This window comes from Myodes glareolus, chromosome 4 (assembly GCF_982192425.1).
Source record: "Myodes glareolus chromosome 4, mMyoGla1.1, whole genome shotgun sequence".
Lineage (NCBI taxonomy): Eukaryota > Metazoa > Chordata > Mammalia > Rodentia > Cricetidae > Myodes > Myodes glareolus.
In genome coordinates, this window is record NC_142029.1 from 103,635,102 (window position 1) to 103,651,218 (window position 16,117).

Sequence of the window (16,117 nt, forward strand, 5' to 3'; positions counted from 1 at the left end):
AACAGCTTTCTGTGGTTGCTTAGCACGGGCCAAAGCAGCCCATCTTCACAGCGCTCCTGCTTCCTGACCTCCTTGGTCAGCACCTAAGTGTCACTTGCTCACCATCCCCAAGCAGCTGCCTGACGGGATGAAAAGATGTGAGGGCAATGCTGGGACCTCGTCACTGCTTCACACCCCTCAGGTCGCCGCGCCATCGCCGAGGAGCGTCCAGTGAACCCCTTCAGTTGTACACTTGCCTTCACCGACTTGGAGAGTGTGTCTTCATGTGTTACATTGATTCCTCGGGGCCAAAACCTCTCTAAACACCGACAGTTTCTCTGTTTTCCAGGCTAACCTGGTAGTTCTAGTGACACTACATTTTACGAGAAATTGTTGTTTTGCCTAAAAACGAGGCCCGAGCTGGAGAAGCAGCTCGGCAGTGAAGAGTGCACAGGGCTCTTTAGAGGACCACAGCTCGGCTCCCAGCACCCATGGAAGTGTCTCACAATTACCTGTGAGAAGGTCCCACGCCTTCACATGAGCTCATCTGCACCACTGCATATGGCAGCCCTTAGAGGCCAAAAGACAGCATTGGGTCTCTTGGAACTGGAATTGCAGGTGGTCATGAGCCACTGTGTGGGTGCTGGAATCATGGCTGACCCTCTTGCAAGCCCCTGCTGTACTCTGAGAAATGGAGTTAAACCTGCTAAGAACATTCATTGTGTTGCTCACAAATATTTGATGATGGACATTCACTCCTAACAAGATTCAAGGAAGCAATTAGTTACCCTTCATTATTTTCTGGGATCTTAGTGTTTTCATCCGTTAATTCTTTGTGTTTTAGAATTGGAGTCTAATGAAAAACTTGATCTACTAAACCGTTATCTCAGTGAAGTGAGACCATATTTTACAGAAATGTTTTTCTTTGGCTTTAGGTTGGCGTTGCAAACGGTATGGCCATCGAACAGGCGACAAAGAATGCCCTTTCTTTATCAAAGGCAACCAGAAGTTAGAACAGTTCCGAGTTGTAAGTAAACCTTGCACAGTCATCAGAGATGGTGAACGTTAGGAGACAGATCATCACTGCTGAACTGGTGCTCTGGAAACACACACACCCCGTCATACCTTTGTAACAGATAACCTCTGTAACAAGAACTGGGGCTGGGGGTGTCGCTCCTGTGGTAGAGTGCTGGTGTAGCACGCTCAGAGCACTTGCTTGTTTCCAGCCCCAGCACCACATAGAGCAAGCATGATGGTGCAAGCCTGTAATGCCATCCTTTGGGAGGTAGGGGCAGAAGGATCATGAGTTCAAAGTCAGCCTTTGCTACTGAGTGAATCTGAGGCCAACCTGCTCTATATAAAGCCCTTCAGAGGCAGCTCAGAAGGGAAAAGAAAAGGGAGGGAAAGACTCCTGTTAAAATGCTCACTATTTAACAGGTCAACAGTTTGACATGGAGAACTGAACGTTCAAGAATAACCTGAGCTATTTAGTGAGATCTTGTTTCACTAAGATCATTGGTAGGGTGCTTGTCCAGCTCAGTGGTAGAGTGCTTGCCCAGCGTGTGCAGAGCCTGAGGTCAGCCCACAGCACTGCAGGAAAAGACAAACAAACAAACACAGACAGACAGATACTCTTTACTTAGCCTGAGGAATGGTGATTTATTTTCTCAAAGGCAACACTGTGTGTTCAACCCTTCTTAGTAGTTTACTATATAAATGCACATTTATTACTCAGGTGAGGGGTTTTTGTTCCCATGTAAACTTAGATGTGTCTTTGGAGCTGCAAGTGTGTATTTGCTAAACAGACAGACAAGCGAGCGCTCCCACCTCCTCATGGTACTTTCACGAATCACCTCTTGGAGGTGTGCATTCACATCAGGAACTAATTCTGCCAAGGAAGGCTCCATCGGTGCAGTAAGGTTGTCAGTGTATGCAGACTGAGGTCAGCAGGACCAGGGGAGGTGAGCCATGTCTGCAGTCCAGCGCTCAAAAACCTCAGAAAGACCCTGCATGGGGCTAGCTTGGGTCTTGTAGCAACAGCCTGTCTCACAAAAATAAAACATCAAAACACCTTCTCCAGGGACTCAGGGGTTGACTTAGTGGATAATAGCTCTTGCCAAGCAAGCACAAGGACAGGAGTATGACTCTCCATCATCTGTGCAAATGCTAGGTAGACATTGGTCAGTGCACAGAGGGTAGAAAGGGGATCACTGACAAAACTAGCTTTCTTGGGGACTCTGACTTAATTGAGATACCCTGCCTCAGTGAATAAGATGAACTCCTGAAGTCAACCGTGGGCTTTGACATTTGCACATACACACATGCACACATAACCATACACATACACAGACATGCACTAACAGGTGCAGCTGTTTACACATGCAAAAACACGAACAAAGACAATTCTCCAAAATGAAAATGAAAAAGGGAAAGCAGTGTCTAGACTCTGTGATTTAGAGCTTGAGCCCAGGGCCTCCTGCATTCTAGGGGAGCATTGTGCACGCCGTACAGTCCCAGCCATAGCACTATGATGTTGAAGACTGCAAACTGTTAGGGGAAGGGGCTCATGAAAACCCAAGTGAGAAACAACCCGTGGTTGTGCCTGGGAGTTCATATCTGTAGCCTCATCACTCAGAGGCAAGCCACTTCTGTCTCCAAACTTGAGGCCAGCCTAGTCTCCACAGCAAGTTTCAGGCCCATGGGGCTGCACAGTGAGACTCTCTCTTTAATAAAACAAAGAAACAAAAGTTGTATATATCTTATGGCTCAAATTCTTTATAAAATATACCAAAAAAAAAAAAAAAAGACAGGTGGTGATGACACACACCTTTTATACCCGCACTTGGGAGGCAGAGGCAGGCCGATCTCTGTGAGTTTGAGGCCAGCCTGGCCTACAAAGTGAGTTCCAGGACAGCCAGGACTATTACACAGAGAAATCCTCTCTTGAAAAATTTTAAAATAATTATTGTTATAAGGTATACCAAAATTAACACCAATTACACCTGGTTGGTGAGAGGATAGATTTTTAAGTTTATTTTTACGTATGTCTTGCTCTCTCCCAGCTGAGCCACACCCAGCCTGTGTTTCTAGTGTTTAGATCTTTCAGTAGTGGTTCTAGCAATGCTCAGTTCCGGGCTGGGTGTTTCTTGGGCTCTTCCTTTTTTTCCCAATTTTTCCTAATATTTAGTGTGTGTGTGAGTTTGTGTTTGCCATGGCACTCGTGGATGTGGGACAGCCTGAGAGTCAGTTCTCTCCTGCCACATGGGTCTTAGGGATCAAACTCAGTTGGCCAATCTTGTTGACCCCTATTTCTGTATTCTTAGCTCTGGGGGTAGAGAGGCACCAATGCCAAGCCAGCTGGCCTGAGTTTGATCCCCAGAACCCACATGGTGAAAGGAAAAGGAGACTTCTGAAAGTCGTCCTCTGACCTCCATAAGCCACAGTGGCGCACAAGCATGTGCACATTGCTGTACACACACACACACATACACACATACACATACACACAACACACACACACACACACACTCTAAATGTTAAAATAATAATGATGGGACTGGAGAGATTGCTCAATGGTTAAAGGCACTTGGCCCCTTTTCCAGAGGACCCACATTAGTTTCCAGCACCCACATTAGGTAGCTTAAATCTACTGTAACTCCAGTTCTAGGGTATATGACACCCTTTTCTGGCCTCCACGGGCACCCCCACATACATGGCATACATTCACACATGCACTTAAATAAAAACTAAAATGCTGTTCAAAAGATAATGACTAAAAGCACACACAGATTTGCAAAGAGCAAGAGTATGTCATTCAAATCAAAGCAACAGAACATGTTAGGAATGAATCTACTATCAAGATTGACACAGGAGAGCTGGGCATGGCACACACCTTTAATCCCAGCACTCAAGAGGCAGAGGCAGTTGGATCTCTTAAGTTCTGGGCCAGCCTGGTCTACATAGTGAATTCTGTGCCAGCCAGGGATACGTAGTGAGGTCCTGCCTCTAAAAAAGAAACAACAAAAAGATTGACACAAGCCCCCCTGAGTCAAGGGATGGAGGGCCTGCTTCCGGCCTTCAGCTTCTTTTTATGGGGTCTAAAGAAGAGAGGGTTTTGGTCACTAGGCATAGAGTAGGTTTCTATTTTGATTAATAGATTGAGTTATAGAACCACTTTTTTTTCTGAACTGTCTCTTACCATAATGCATACCTTACATAATGATATGCACGCACGTTATACATAGGCATAAGATGATAACATTATACATAGGCATTCTCCCTAAAAGTTCACTTAGTGGCTGGGCGGAGTGGTGCACACCTTTAATGTTAGCACTTAAAGGCAGAGGCAGGCGGATCTCTGCGAGTTCCAGGACAACCAGGGCAGAGAAACCCTGTCTTCTCTCTCTCTCTCACACACACAAAGTTTTTTCTTATCACTCATGACCCTAAAACCTGTCCAGCACAGCTTGCTCTCTACATTTGTATCTTCACATTAGACAGAATTTGTATGTGTTTGGAGACCACTGGGAAGAGGAACTTCCTCCATTGTTTAGAGTGTGTGCATAGGCTAGCAAGTACATAACCAAAACCAAAGAGGAGTTCCAGGCTTCTGTGCTTGCCTGTCTCAAAGGTGCTACCTCATGCCTGTAATCCCAGCACCCAGGAGAAGCAGAACTGCCTTGTTAGAGATCATTATTTAAAGTTTTTAAAGATTTGTTTTTATTGTGTGGATAAATGTTTTGCCTGCATATTTGGACACCTCATGCATGCAATGCCCGGAGAGCCCAGAAGAGGGCTTCAGATCCCATGGAACTGGAGTTGCAGAGGCTTGTGAGCTATCTGTCATGTAGATGCTGGGAATGGAAACCATGTCCTCTGGAGGAGCAGCGCGTGTTCATCTTTCCAGCCCCTCCTGTATCTCTTTATATGGAATAGTTAGTTATTTCCTGTATATTCTAATTGGAGAGGCATTTTATAGCCTTACAGTGTTTACAGTGTAAGCCAGGCATGGGCACACAGCTGTAATCCAGCATTCAGATAGCTGCAGCAGGGGGACCACCATGAGTTAGGGTCAGCCTGGTCTGCCCAGTGAGTTCCAGGTCAGTAAAGAACTGTCGCAAACAATAATTATAGTCCTTTCGGGGGGTTAAAATTTATTGTGAGGTGGCTGTGGTGCTTATTGTTTGGGGTCCCAGCACTTTGTTGATTGACACAAGACTGACATAATATGAGGTGACCTTGGATGACAAAGTGAGACCTTCTCTCAGAATAAGCTATTAACAAAAGGCTGTAATCTAGCACTTTAGGAGGTGGAAGCAGGAGGGTCAGGAGTTTAAGGTCAAGGTTGTCCTCAGCATCATAGAAGGTTCAAAGCTGGCCTGAGAAGAAACTCAGATCTGAATACATGTCATCAAGCTACAGGAAGCTAACTGACCCCAGCACTCAGGAGACCAAGGAGGTAAGATTAAAAATTCAAGGCCAGTATGAGCTCCACAGCAAATTTGAAGGCACTCGAGGCTAAATAAAGAGGAAAAAAAAATCTACATCAAATACCAGTTTCAATTAATAGAGATTAATTTTTACATAATAAAGCAGTCCATGATAACTAACCAAAAATTTAACTCTCTCTTACCCTTAAGGCACATGAAGATCCCATGTATGATATCATTCGCGAAAATAAAAGACACGAAAAGGATGTAAGGTAAGGCTGTTGCATGGCTACCAATGTCCTCTTCAAATCTGAAACTGCGCAGAATTATAAACAAGTTCCAATATATGGGGGACAGTTTGTAATCCTAGTACATTAACTGAATCGCTGGGAGAGCAAGACTTGTCACTGAACAGAGATGTTCGTGTAATGAGTAGGCCGGTTCCCTAAGTAAGCAGTAGGCATTCCTCGAGCACAATCATATTGTGCTGTATCTTTGGGGGGGTGGGTGTCTGTGTGTCTGTGTGTCTGTGTCTGCGTCTGTTTTATTGCATGAAGCTCAAGCTGGCTTCAAATTCTAGCCCTCCTGTGCCAGCCTAAGGAGTGCTGAGGTGACAGGCATAAGGACAAGATTAAGGAAGGGGGTGGGGTGTAGTTTTCTTGGTAGAGTACTTACCTAGCATGCATAAGGCCCTGGGTGCGGTTTGATCCCCAGAATTCATACACCAGGTATTATGATGCACACCTATACCACCATCACTTAGGAGGTGTAAGCAGGAGGATCAGAAGTTCAAGGTCGCCCTTGACTACATATGAGTTGAGGCTAGCTAGAATACATTGGGACCCTGTCACCAAAGCAGAAAGGTTTTCTAATAGTTGTCTTGTGGCCCTTGAGGAGCTGAGTTACTATAAACAGTGGTGGGTGTTTCAGTAGGTGTGCACTTGCTAGGAGTTACAAGGGCTACCGGAGTATGCACAGCTATTTAGGACAATGAACCGGGTTGTCTTTAGCAAGGTAGTTATTCATGATTCCCTCAGCTCCCAGCGGCTTTTAAGTGAAATGTTGTTCTGATGGGTCTGTTTAGGATCCAGCAGTTAAAAAAGTTACTGGAGGACTCCACCTCAGATGAGAGCAGCTCCAGTTCGTCAGGCAAAGAGAAACGCAAGAAAAAGAAGAAGAAAGAAAAACATAAGAAAAGGAAGAAGGAGAAGAAAAAGAAGAAGAAACGAAAGCACAAGGCTTCAAAGTCAAGTGAGAGTTCAGACTCAGAGTGACAGCTGATGCAGATTCTCAAGTTCACCCGCAGGCCGAAGAACAGAGCTGCCCTGAGAGCGACAGACAGGACTAGGAGGGACACCTGGCACAGCTGCAGATTCCCACCCTCTGGTACCACGTGACCACCGCAGGGCAGGCGGGCTTCCTGGTGTGGCTGCCAACAGCAACTGTGTTCTCTCCCTGGTGGTCACTGTGTCTGTGATTGCTTTAATAGGCCACCCGCAGGGGAGGTGATGGAGACTCAGGAAACACCCTAGGGTGTTGCCAGCTTTTGCCCTCCATGGTGTGGCAGCTCAGTTCCCATGAACTCAGGCTTGCCCTTGTCTGTGGTTCGGGATAATAAAAGTTCATGATTTATTTTTTAAATATAGTCATTATTAATTCAGACAGGTGGGCCTGTCTAAAAAAGTCTAAAAAGTCTAAAAGCCACACACTCCTTTTTTACCCCCTTTCTAGTTGGCTTAGCAGTTTGCTTTGGAGTTTTTTAGAAATATCTCACGCACACCTAGGTGTATGCATATGCCTCCAATTCCAGCTCTGGGAGAGATTGATACAGGAAGGTTGCTGAGTTCACAGCCAGCCTGGGCTAACCGTATCTTTAAAGAAAAAAATTAAAGGATTGTATGCCATCAACAAAATAAATAAGATGCTGCTTTGTTTCATTTTGAGATAGGGTCTGACTATAGCTCTGTCAGGTCCAGAGCTGGCTGTGTAGACAGGTTAGTTTTAAACTAACAGAGAAATGCTTGCCTCTGCCTCACAAGTGCTGGGATTAAGAGCTTTTGCCAACCGTGCCAGATGTATATAGAACTTTTGTGTGCTCATGTGCACGAGGGTGAGGGGGGCAGAGAACAACCTCAGGTGTCACTCCTTAGGTGTCCTTTTTTTTTCCACAATCCCTCGCTAGCCTACAGTTCCCCACGAATGTTAGGGTGACTGGCCAGGGAAGCCCAGGCATTCTGTCTTCATCTCTCCAACACTGGAATTAGAGAAATATACCACCATGCTTGGCTTTTTTCACATGGGTCTTGATGATGCTTACAAGGCAAGCACTTAGAGACTGAACTAACTAAACAGCCCTAGGGCTTTTTATGTACAAATGGCCTTCTATGCTAACTGTCATGTTCTTAGCTTTTTAAATGAGAGTCAGAAATGGCCACTTGTAGTATCAAGTACTTGTTGCTGCCTTGTAAGTGTAGGCTTGGGTGGTATTCCTGTTACCACCCAGCCTGCTACACCTTATTCCAAGGAAATTCCATCCTATAAAAACAAAACAAAAGCTGGGCATAGTGCTGCACACCTTTAGTCCCAGGACCCAGAAGGAAGAGGTGTAAGCAGAGATCTGAGTTGAAGGCCAGCCTTGCTGCCAGGGGAGACCTTGTCTTAAAAAACAAAATGTGCATCCCCTGTCATCGTTGATTAATTTGAGGGTGGAGTTTTCGGTAACAATGAGGCGTGTGTGTGTGTGTGTGTGTGTGTGTGTGTACACACGTGCGCACACCTGCCTGTGCCACACTTACTATGTCTCGTGGTGCTAAGATCGTCACAGAAGCACTAACTCAGAAAATGGCTGGAAATAAACTCAAGGGAAACATCACAAAACATATCCATAAACTACCCCATGTTGCATGTGCCTGTAATGTAGACTGGCCTGTAACAGATCAGGGGTGGTCCTACAGGTAGAGAAGCTGTATTTGTTGTTGAGTCAGAGCTGTACACACTCTTTTTGGTGTTCAAGACAGGGTCTTTTTGTGTAGCTCTGGCTGTCCTGAAGCTCCCTCTGTAGACCAGGCTGGCCTTGAGCTCAGGGATCTACCAGTCTCTGCCTCCCGAGTGTTGGGATTAAAGGTGTGCACAACAACATATGGCCTGTTCATCCTCTTGAACAGCTGAACCATTTCTCCAGTCCCTTAAAATTAAAAAATTTTAAAAAAAAAGGTTCCAGGGTAGGGAGGAGCACAGAGGTCTTTGTTCACAGAGGAGCCTGGAAGTCTAGTGTACAGGGTCGTTCCTTCAGGGGAAGGACTGCATTACCTGTTACCCACTCAGAGGACTGGAGTGGCGTGCCTTCTAATCTGCTGAGCTATCTGTGTGGCCGGAGACTTCTGGCATTGGTCTTTCTCCCAGGCCGTTACTATAAAGTTTTTTTCTCAGTCAATCTATAGAACCTATCTTTATGGACTTTACAAATAGCTTTGATGTAGTCACATCTGATCTATATTTTGCTTACTTTGTCCTCAAGGAGATTCATGTATGCTTTGTTGGGCATGCAGGGTTGAATTAATCATTGCCAGCATAGTTTTTATCGAATTGTGCTGTGCTTAAATCTAAAACAAACCACTCGGGTCAGGCACCAGAAGTTAGAACCAACAACGGCTACTGAGGTCCTGAGGTCCTGCATTCAATTCCCAGCAACCACATGGTGGCTCACAACCATCTACAATGAGATCTAGTGCCCTCTTCTGGCCCGCAGGCATACATGGAGGCTAAACACTGTGTACATAATAAATAAATCTTAAAAAAAAAAAAAAGTCAGGACCCATTCCTGGGATAATTACCATCTGTATGCAGTTACACTAACTTTGGCTCTGTCAGAACACAGGAATCCCTTGCCCATGCGAGCTACATATACATCCAAATAAATATTTTCACAGAAATGCATGTGTGTTCACACACTAAATAAAATTTGATTTTAAAATGTGTTTATAAGAAAGCCAGGCATACCTATACCTATATCGCAACACATTGGGAGGCTGAAGCAGGAGATTGCTGAGAGTTTGAGCTCATCCTGGGCAGTCTTAAAACAAAGAAAGAAACAAAACAGTGAGAAGATCCCAACTGAAAAACAAGAAGTGTTTGCGGCAGAGATTTGCAGCGTGCTATGTGGCGTGGAGCAAGGGGCGGCTCTGAGGAGTCCCTGGGCAAGAGCGAGGACTGGACAATGCTGGGAACACCATGGTTAAGATGGACAGCCACCTTCCACAGAAAGGCCTGAGGGCAAAGGTGTGGGGAGTGGTGAGTTACGGCCCTTTATGGTGACATGAGGAAGGACAGGATGCCTGATGAGGACCTTAGGACACCCTGCTGCCCCAGCCAGCTTATGTTTCAGCATTTTATCCTAAACTGTAATGTAAACTTTGTTTCAGGTTTTGAAGGACTGGGGAAGAAGATGTTTTCCACAGCTTGAGCTCAGGTACCTGGAGGTGGGAAGCATAGGAAGTTGGGAGCAGTTGGAACGCCTGACTTTCTGGAACCTTCCATGATGGGTTATGTTCCTCTCAGGGCTGGAGACTGTAGATAAGGCACAGAACACTGTAGGGGAACTTGCTTGCCAGCTTCCCTCACACCCAGGCTGTGGACATCTAGAGAAGCCAGATGGTCCACCTACCCCTGAAGATACAGCCATGGTCACTGAGGAGCAGCAGCTGAAGGCAGGAGGCTGGTACCTTGTTATATGTCGAATCATGTCCCTCATAATGTAACTTCCTGTATAAAGGGTCCTTGCAAAAGTGATTAAGATGACCTCATTTTGAAGCCGGTGGACCCTGCATCCCACAGGACTTGTGTCCTTAGGAGAAGCAGCGTGTAGACACACAGGGCTTCTCCGAAACGGACTGTTTTGGTTGTTGCCAGCCACCAAGTCTATGATACTTTGTTTTATTGCTTTGTTGTTCGTTTTAAGACTGAGTCTCACTATTTAGCTTTAGCTGACCTGGACCTGGCTGACCTTGAACTCAGAGATGTACACGACTCTGTGTCCTATGTGCTAGAATTAAAAGCCAGCTCCATCTGGCCTGGTTTATGATACTTTATTATGCTCCCCCCCCCCCATAGATTCATCTTTGTATCCAGAACCAGGCACATAACAGAACCTGAGTGAGTGGGTGAAGGAATGAGAGCTTAGGGAGGAATGGTGGGAGTCAAGGCAGCACAGGAAGAAGTGTGAGGGACAGGAGCAGCACTTGGCTCCTGGAGTGGCATGTGCTTTGGCTCACCTGCCCAGAGGAAGCACTGGGCCCCAAGCAATAGAGAGGCTAGGGGGAGGAGACATGATGATGACAAAGGTCTCCACTTGAGCCCTCTGCTGGCCATGTCACCCAGCAAAGGCCTGACGTAGGAGCGCTGAACAGAAACTTCTGTTGGCCAGTGGAAGCCAGTGCTGGCTTCTCACCTGTGGGGTGTCTCTCCCTCCTCCACTGCTACTGTGCAGACTCTCTGCTTCTGAGATTTCTCTGGTTCCATTCGCCCTTTGGGACTGGGTGCCCCATCTTCATTCCTGTCAATGGTAGCCAAGCCAGTGAAGGGTGGAGATAAGGTGGGCAGAAGGTGGACAGCCAGTGTTACAGCTTCAGAGGTTTCATCATGGTGGGAAGCGTGGTACAAGCAAGCAGACCTGGTCCTGGAGAAGTAGCTGCAGATTCTACATCTGAATCTGCTGGCAGCAGGAATAGAGAGACACTGGGCCTGGTTTGGGCTTCTAAACCTCAAAGTACACCCCAGTGACATATTCCTCCAACAAGTCCACACCCCTCATGCTTCTGATGACTAAGCACTCAAACATATAAGCCAATAGGGGCCATTCTTATTCCACCACTACAGAAGGTTTTGGGGCGTCCCAGACCTCACTTTTATGGCATTGATTGTAAAATGCTGAGACGGTGGCACTGAGAAAGGGCAGCATATGCTGGAGACTGTGGAGGGGGTAGCCCTGTTAAATCCTGTTGGTAGAACAAGCCATGTCAGTGGCAAAGCTTTGGTGACAGCACCCAGCCCAGAACCAGGAGGACCCTTCAATGTGCACCAATATCATGAGGTACAGGGCGATATGACCAGGTAAATGACTGATCTGGAGTAGTTTGCTGGGTGCAGTAACTGTCCGGGTCAGTGTACAACTGTGCTTTAGCAGGATATTTAGTAAGGAGAAATAGAGTTCCAAGTGTCTGTGTAATAGAAGATGCAAGGCCATGGGAGCCCTCTGGCTTCCATCGTGATGAAGTAGTTGTCTCATGATGGAGCTCAAATTTTGCTGTGATCGGGAGCAAGGGAAGTTGGCAGGGACCCGTGAGAAACGGGTCTCTGGAAAGCTAGCGACAGTGGCAACAGGAGGCAGAGGCACTGTAGCTCACATGGGCAAGGGATTCCTGAGGCTTTCTGCGGCGCAGAAGCTACACAGCTAGTTGTGGGCCACTTTGGTTTTCAGATGTGGGCCTCATTGTCCACGCTGGGTGTGGCAGTGTGCCATTCTAAGGTCAAGTAGAGACAGCACTGGGCAGAGTAAGCTCTGTTTTCTCTGGAGAGTTCTGTTTCCTCATAAAGATGACTGACTTGCCTCCTTCCAGGTGGCCTATGCAGGAAGGGCAAGGAAGAAAAGCTCTCTTCCTGCAAGGGTCTTTCGGCCTGCTTCTCCTTTCCTGAGTTTGGCTTTACTTGGCTCTGGGTTCTGGGGCTAATGGTTTTGGCTTAGCAGGGTGAGTTTCAGTGGTGAGTGGAGGATGGAAGATGGGATTATCGAGACACAGGTGGTTCTCTGTGAGTTCAAGGCTAGCCTGGTCTATAGAGTCAGTTCCAGGACAGGGCTATACGCCGTCCAAAAAACCTTAAAAATTATTTTAGGAAACAAAAACTGATCTGACACTCAATATAAGAAAGAGAATAAATATCATCAACCTCAACTTATTTTTTTGCTGCTGTTGTTTTGAGATAGGGCCTTGCTCTGTATCCCTGGCCTCTCCAAAGACCTCCAAGACAGTCCCAGGTCTTCAGACCCCTCTGTTGTTCTGAGACCACTTTTAGTTGCTGTTAACTTTTGAAGATTTTTAAGACCAGTTAATGTAATTTAAGGTCATTTTTTCTCTTCAGAATGTTTTTGAATTTTATTCTTTTTATTTTTGCACCAAAGTGGTAAGGCAAGAAAGCAGTTCCCTTTCCAAACCAGCCAGAGACAGAAGGCCCACTCACTCTGGAACCACTGCAGATAACCCTACAAGAAATGAAGGCTGCTCAGATTCTCCTTTCCATTTTAACCCTGAGGTAAGCGTGCAATGTTACTGCCAGCAAGAGTTGACTGCGAGCATCTGGGTGCAGATCCCAGGACATAAACACTGCCCTTCTCTCTCGTGCTTGCAGTCACTTGGCTGAATTAAGGTAAGCGAGAGAACTTGAGATGAAGCTGGAGAGTCTGCTGCAAGGAGAGCATACCTGAGGGGTCAGGAGCAGACCTCGCCGCTCCTAACTCCTGCCCCTCTGGCAAATGCTGTACGGACACCTGTGGGTTATTATGGTATGGAGTGAAGAGGTAGTTTTGCCAAGCTCCCAAAGGCCTTGCTCTACTGCCAAAGGCAAAAGGTGCGGCTCTTAGTTAGAGCCTGGGTTTACTTGTGACATTATTTTCTGAAGCAAGCCTTCCCGTCTGTGGTCTGTGAAGGAGAAGAATCGTAACCCGGGCTTTCTAGCACCTAGGCTTCACAGTGTATGTCTCCAGCACATGTCTGCCTGCGCTGAGGCAGAGGTGAGCTCTCAGAGGTGTGGGAAGCCAGCACAGCAATCCTGGGGCAGTTACAGCAGCACTCTTGCTGGTCGGTAAGTGGTAGGAAAAGCCAATTATGAACCCAGGTGCCCAGGCTGCAAAGTGTACATGGAATTCTCCTGAGTTCAAGCTGGATCAGAATTGACCAAAGGCCCAGAAATTTCCTTTTTCGAACCATGACCAGGTTTATTCAAGGCCAGCCTGTCTGTCCTCACCTTTCCTAACTGTTTCATCTGAGTGGATGGATGGATGAGCAAACGAAGTACTAAGATAAAAGGCAGAAAGCAGCGACTCATTTTCGAGCCCCCTGCTGGAGGGAACTGTCACTCTATTCCGTCGCCAAGGGAAGGATCTTAAAAGCTAGCTGAACTTTAAAGGGTAACTGTTTTCAACAGTGTGGTTCAGAGGTAACCGGACAGGCCCTGTGCTGCAGGTGACCTGACCTCTAGTCACAACCGCCTGCTGTCCTCTTGAGTAAATGGTGGGGGGAGGACAGGGAGGAACAAACCCAGAGCCTTGGGTATAGATCAGTGGCAGATTATACCCATGTCTGATCCTTTGTCTCTCTCTCTCTCTCTCTCTCTCTCTTTCTCTCTCTCTCTCTCTCTCTCTCTCACACACACACACACACACACACACACACACCTTCTCGAGCTTATATAAACTCAGAAAATAAATATGAAAATGTATAAAACAAAGAGCTTAATGAAAAGTTTTCAAATTTCTTTTCATTGTCCTTTTAACATTACTTACCATAGGAAAAATAAGAACTCTTAGATAGTGCCAGCCTTTTGGCGAGTTACAAAATGAGTATTTCGAAGAAGAACCATCACCACTGTTTAGCAGAGGAAATAGAACCTTGGAGTTTATACAGTACAGCTTGGAACCTGGCCACCTCCACCTGGAGCTGGCCTCAGTGCTCGGGTTCACAGTTCATCCCGGCGTCTTCAGCAGCAGCAGTCTTCATCTGTCTCTGCTGAGACCTGGATGGAGAGAAGTGACTTCCTCCTGCAGGCTACAGAAACATTTTAGGAAAATAGTTTCAGGTTTACATATAACCTAAATCTCAACTGGATACTGAGGGCTGGTCTCTGGAAAGCCGAGCTCAGCCACCACTCTCCTCTACGGTGCAGGTGCAGCCACGGAGGAGTGGCCGCCACTGCTTAGATGAGGTCCTTCAGCTCGGCATCAGTCAGCTCATTCACCTCCATGATCCTCTCCAAGTGCTCCATGTAGCGGCCATGGTCATGCAGGAAGTGGGGGACTCTCATGTTCTCAGTAACTGCCAACCCTTTTAAGCGATCCACATCTTCATAAGATACCTGAAAAAAGGAATTGCTTTTACAACTACAAGTTACATTCTGGAAGTGAATTTTTCTCCAGGACCTTATGGATATGTGACCAGGTGTGGTGGCTCTCATCTTTAACCCCAGTACTTGGGAACTTGGAGGCAGGTATCAGTGAATCTCTGTGAGTTTGAGGCCAGCCTGGGCTACAAGATGAGATCCTATATCAAAACAAAACAAAAAACAAAAATGTGGGCTGTCAAGTTACTAGCTACAAAATACAAAGCAAACAAAAATTGTTGTTTACTTTCCTTTACTACAGTAAATATTATTTTATGCCCTCTCATGGCTAAGCATAAGCATAAAAGAAAAGAGAAAATCAGTATTTGACTTCACACTCTTATCTTGGAACTGAATCAGTTTGTATAAAGTCAGGTGGGTGAGCTTCTTGTGTGTAAGGACAGACTGTACCTTTTGTTGGTGGTGATGCTGAGGATCAAACTTTGGCCTTGAGCATGCTAGGCAAGTCTACCATTGAGCTATATTCTCAGGTAGGAGAGACTAAATTCAAATAAATCTCTTGATTTAAGAGATGACACACGCCTTTAATCCCAGCACGTAGGAGGCAGAGGCAGGCAGGCAGGGAGATCTCCGTGAATTGGTGGCCAGCCTGGTCTACACAGTGAGTTCTAGGACAGCAAGGACTACACAGAGAAACCCTGTCTTGAAGAGAAAAAAATCTAAATAAGGAAATCAAAATGCAGCTAGCATGAAGAAACCCGAAGAAGAAAACTCTTGTGGACTGGCTTCCTGACTCTCCCATCAAGCTGGCAGACATAATTTGTTATATTCTCTTGCTTCTCACCCTCCATGTTGGCCAGCTTTCCCAGAACCAGTGGTGGTATGCAGGCTGCTGGGGTGGAATTGTCACCCACAGTCTAACTCAGCTGTAGTCTCTATGATGTGCCCACTGAGGGCAAGCAGTGGAAGTCTTACAGGGACAGCCAACTGCTGCTTGGTCAGAATTGAGGCTCTCTCCATAAGAAAGAATCTGTGTAATGGAACTGTAAAGCTATCCTGTGGCCTGTGATTGAGGTCGTAACTCTAGTTGGGAAGCTGCTGCTGCTGTCTGGTAGAGGAGGCAGTGTTCCTACCGATCGCCATCTAAATAACCGTGTGTATGCTCACGGATGAATACCGCTATCTGCTGTCAGAGCAGCTTCATTTTGCAGGGGGCAGGAGTTAATGGAGAGACGCATAACTGGTCAAAGTGTCAAGAACTAAGTGGCATTTGAGTGGGCAGTCACAAGTGAGTCACCTATATCACTCTCTCCTGCACTCAGGGCACATCACAGAGGGTCAGACAGAAGGTAATAGGGAGTGGTTTGGGATGCTGAGTTCCCTGAGGATTGTAAGAAGTTAGTGGTTGATGGAAAAGGAGAAACATTTTCCTCAATGTTGTCCTTGGCAAGTTGCCCATGGGTCTATAATCAACCCTTCACAGTAAAGAAACTTGTTGAGTCATAAAAACCACACGTGGAGCAGGGAATAGTGACACACACCTTTAATACCAGGACTCGGGAGGCAGAAGCAGGCAGATTTCTGTGAGTTCAAGGCCAGCC

At 46.4% G+C, this 16,117-nt stretch overlaps 2 protein-coding genes across 8 annotated transcripts in view; one reads left to right on the plus strand and one right to left on the minus strand.

The window, feature by feature from the left end:
* Positions 1–7,049, plus strand: part of Rp9 (RP9 pre-mRNA splicing factor) — a 28,495-nt gene extending 21,446 nt beyond the window's left edge. The window contains exons 4-6 of the mRNA XM_085689814.2: positions 915–1,006; positions 5,619–5,680; positions 6,493–7,049. Of these exons, the coding sequence (XP_085545940.1) occupies positions 915–1,006; positions 5,619–5,680; positions 6,493–6,682 (344 nt within the window). The 3' untranslated portion in view covers positions 6,683–7,049. The remainder of the gene's footprint in view (positions 1–914; positions 1,007–5,618; positions 5,681–6,492) is intronic.
* Positions 7,050–13,911: 6,862 nt separating this feature from the next.
* Matcap2 (microtubule associated tyrosine carboxypeptidase 2) overlaps positions 13,912–16,117 on the minus strand; it is a 63,699-nt gene continuing 61,493 nt past the window's right edge. For 4 of the 7 annotated variants that reach the window (XM_085689812.2, XM_085689809.2, XM_085689811.2 and 1 more), the window contains 2 exons: positions 14,415–14,531; positions 13,912–14,224 (listed from right to left, as the gene is read on the minus strand). In XM_085689812.2, coding sequence (XP_085545938.1) covers positions 14,123–14,224; positions 14,415–14,531 — 219 coding nt within the window. In that variant the 3' untranslated portion in view covers positions 13,912–14,122. Of the gene's footprint in view, positions 14,532–16,117 lie in introns of all 7 variants that reach the window. The other 3 variants (XM_085689813.2, XM_085689810.2, XM_048446621.3) reach the window with 1 other exon arrangement.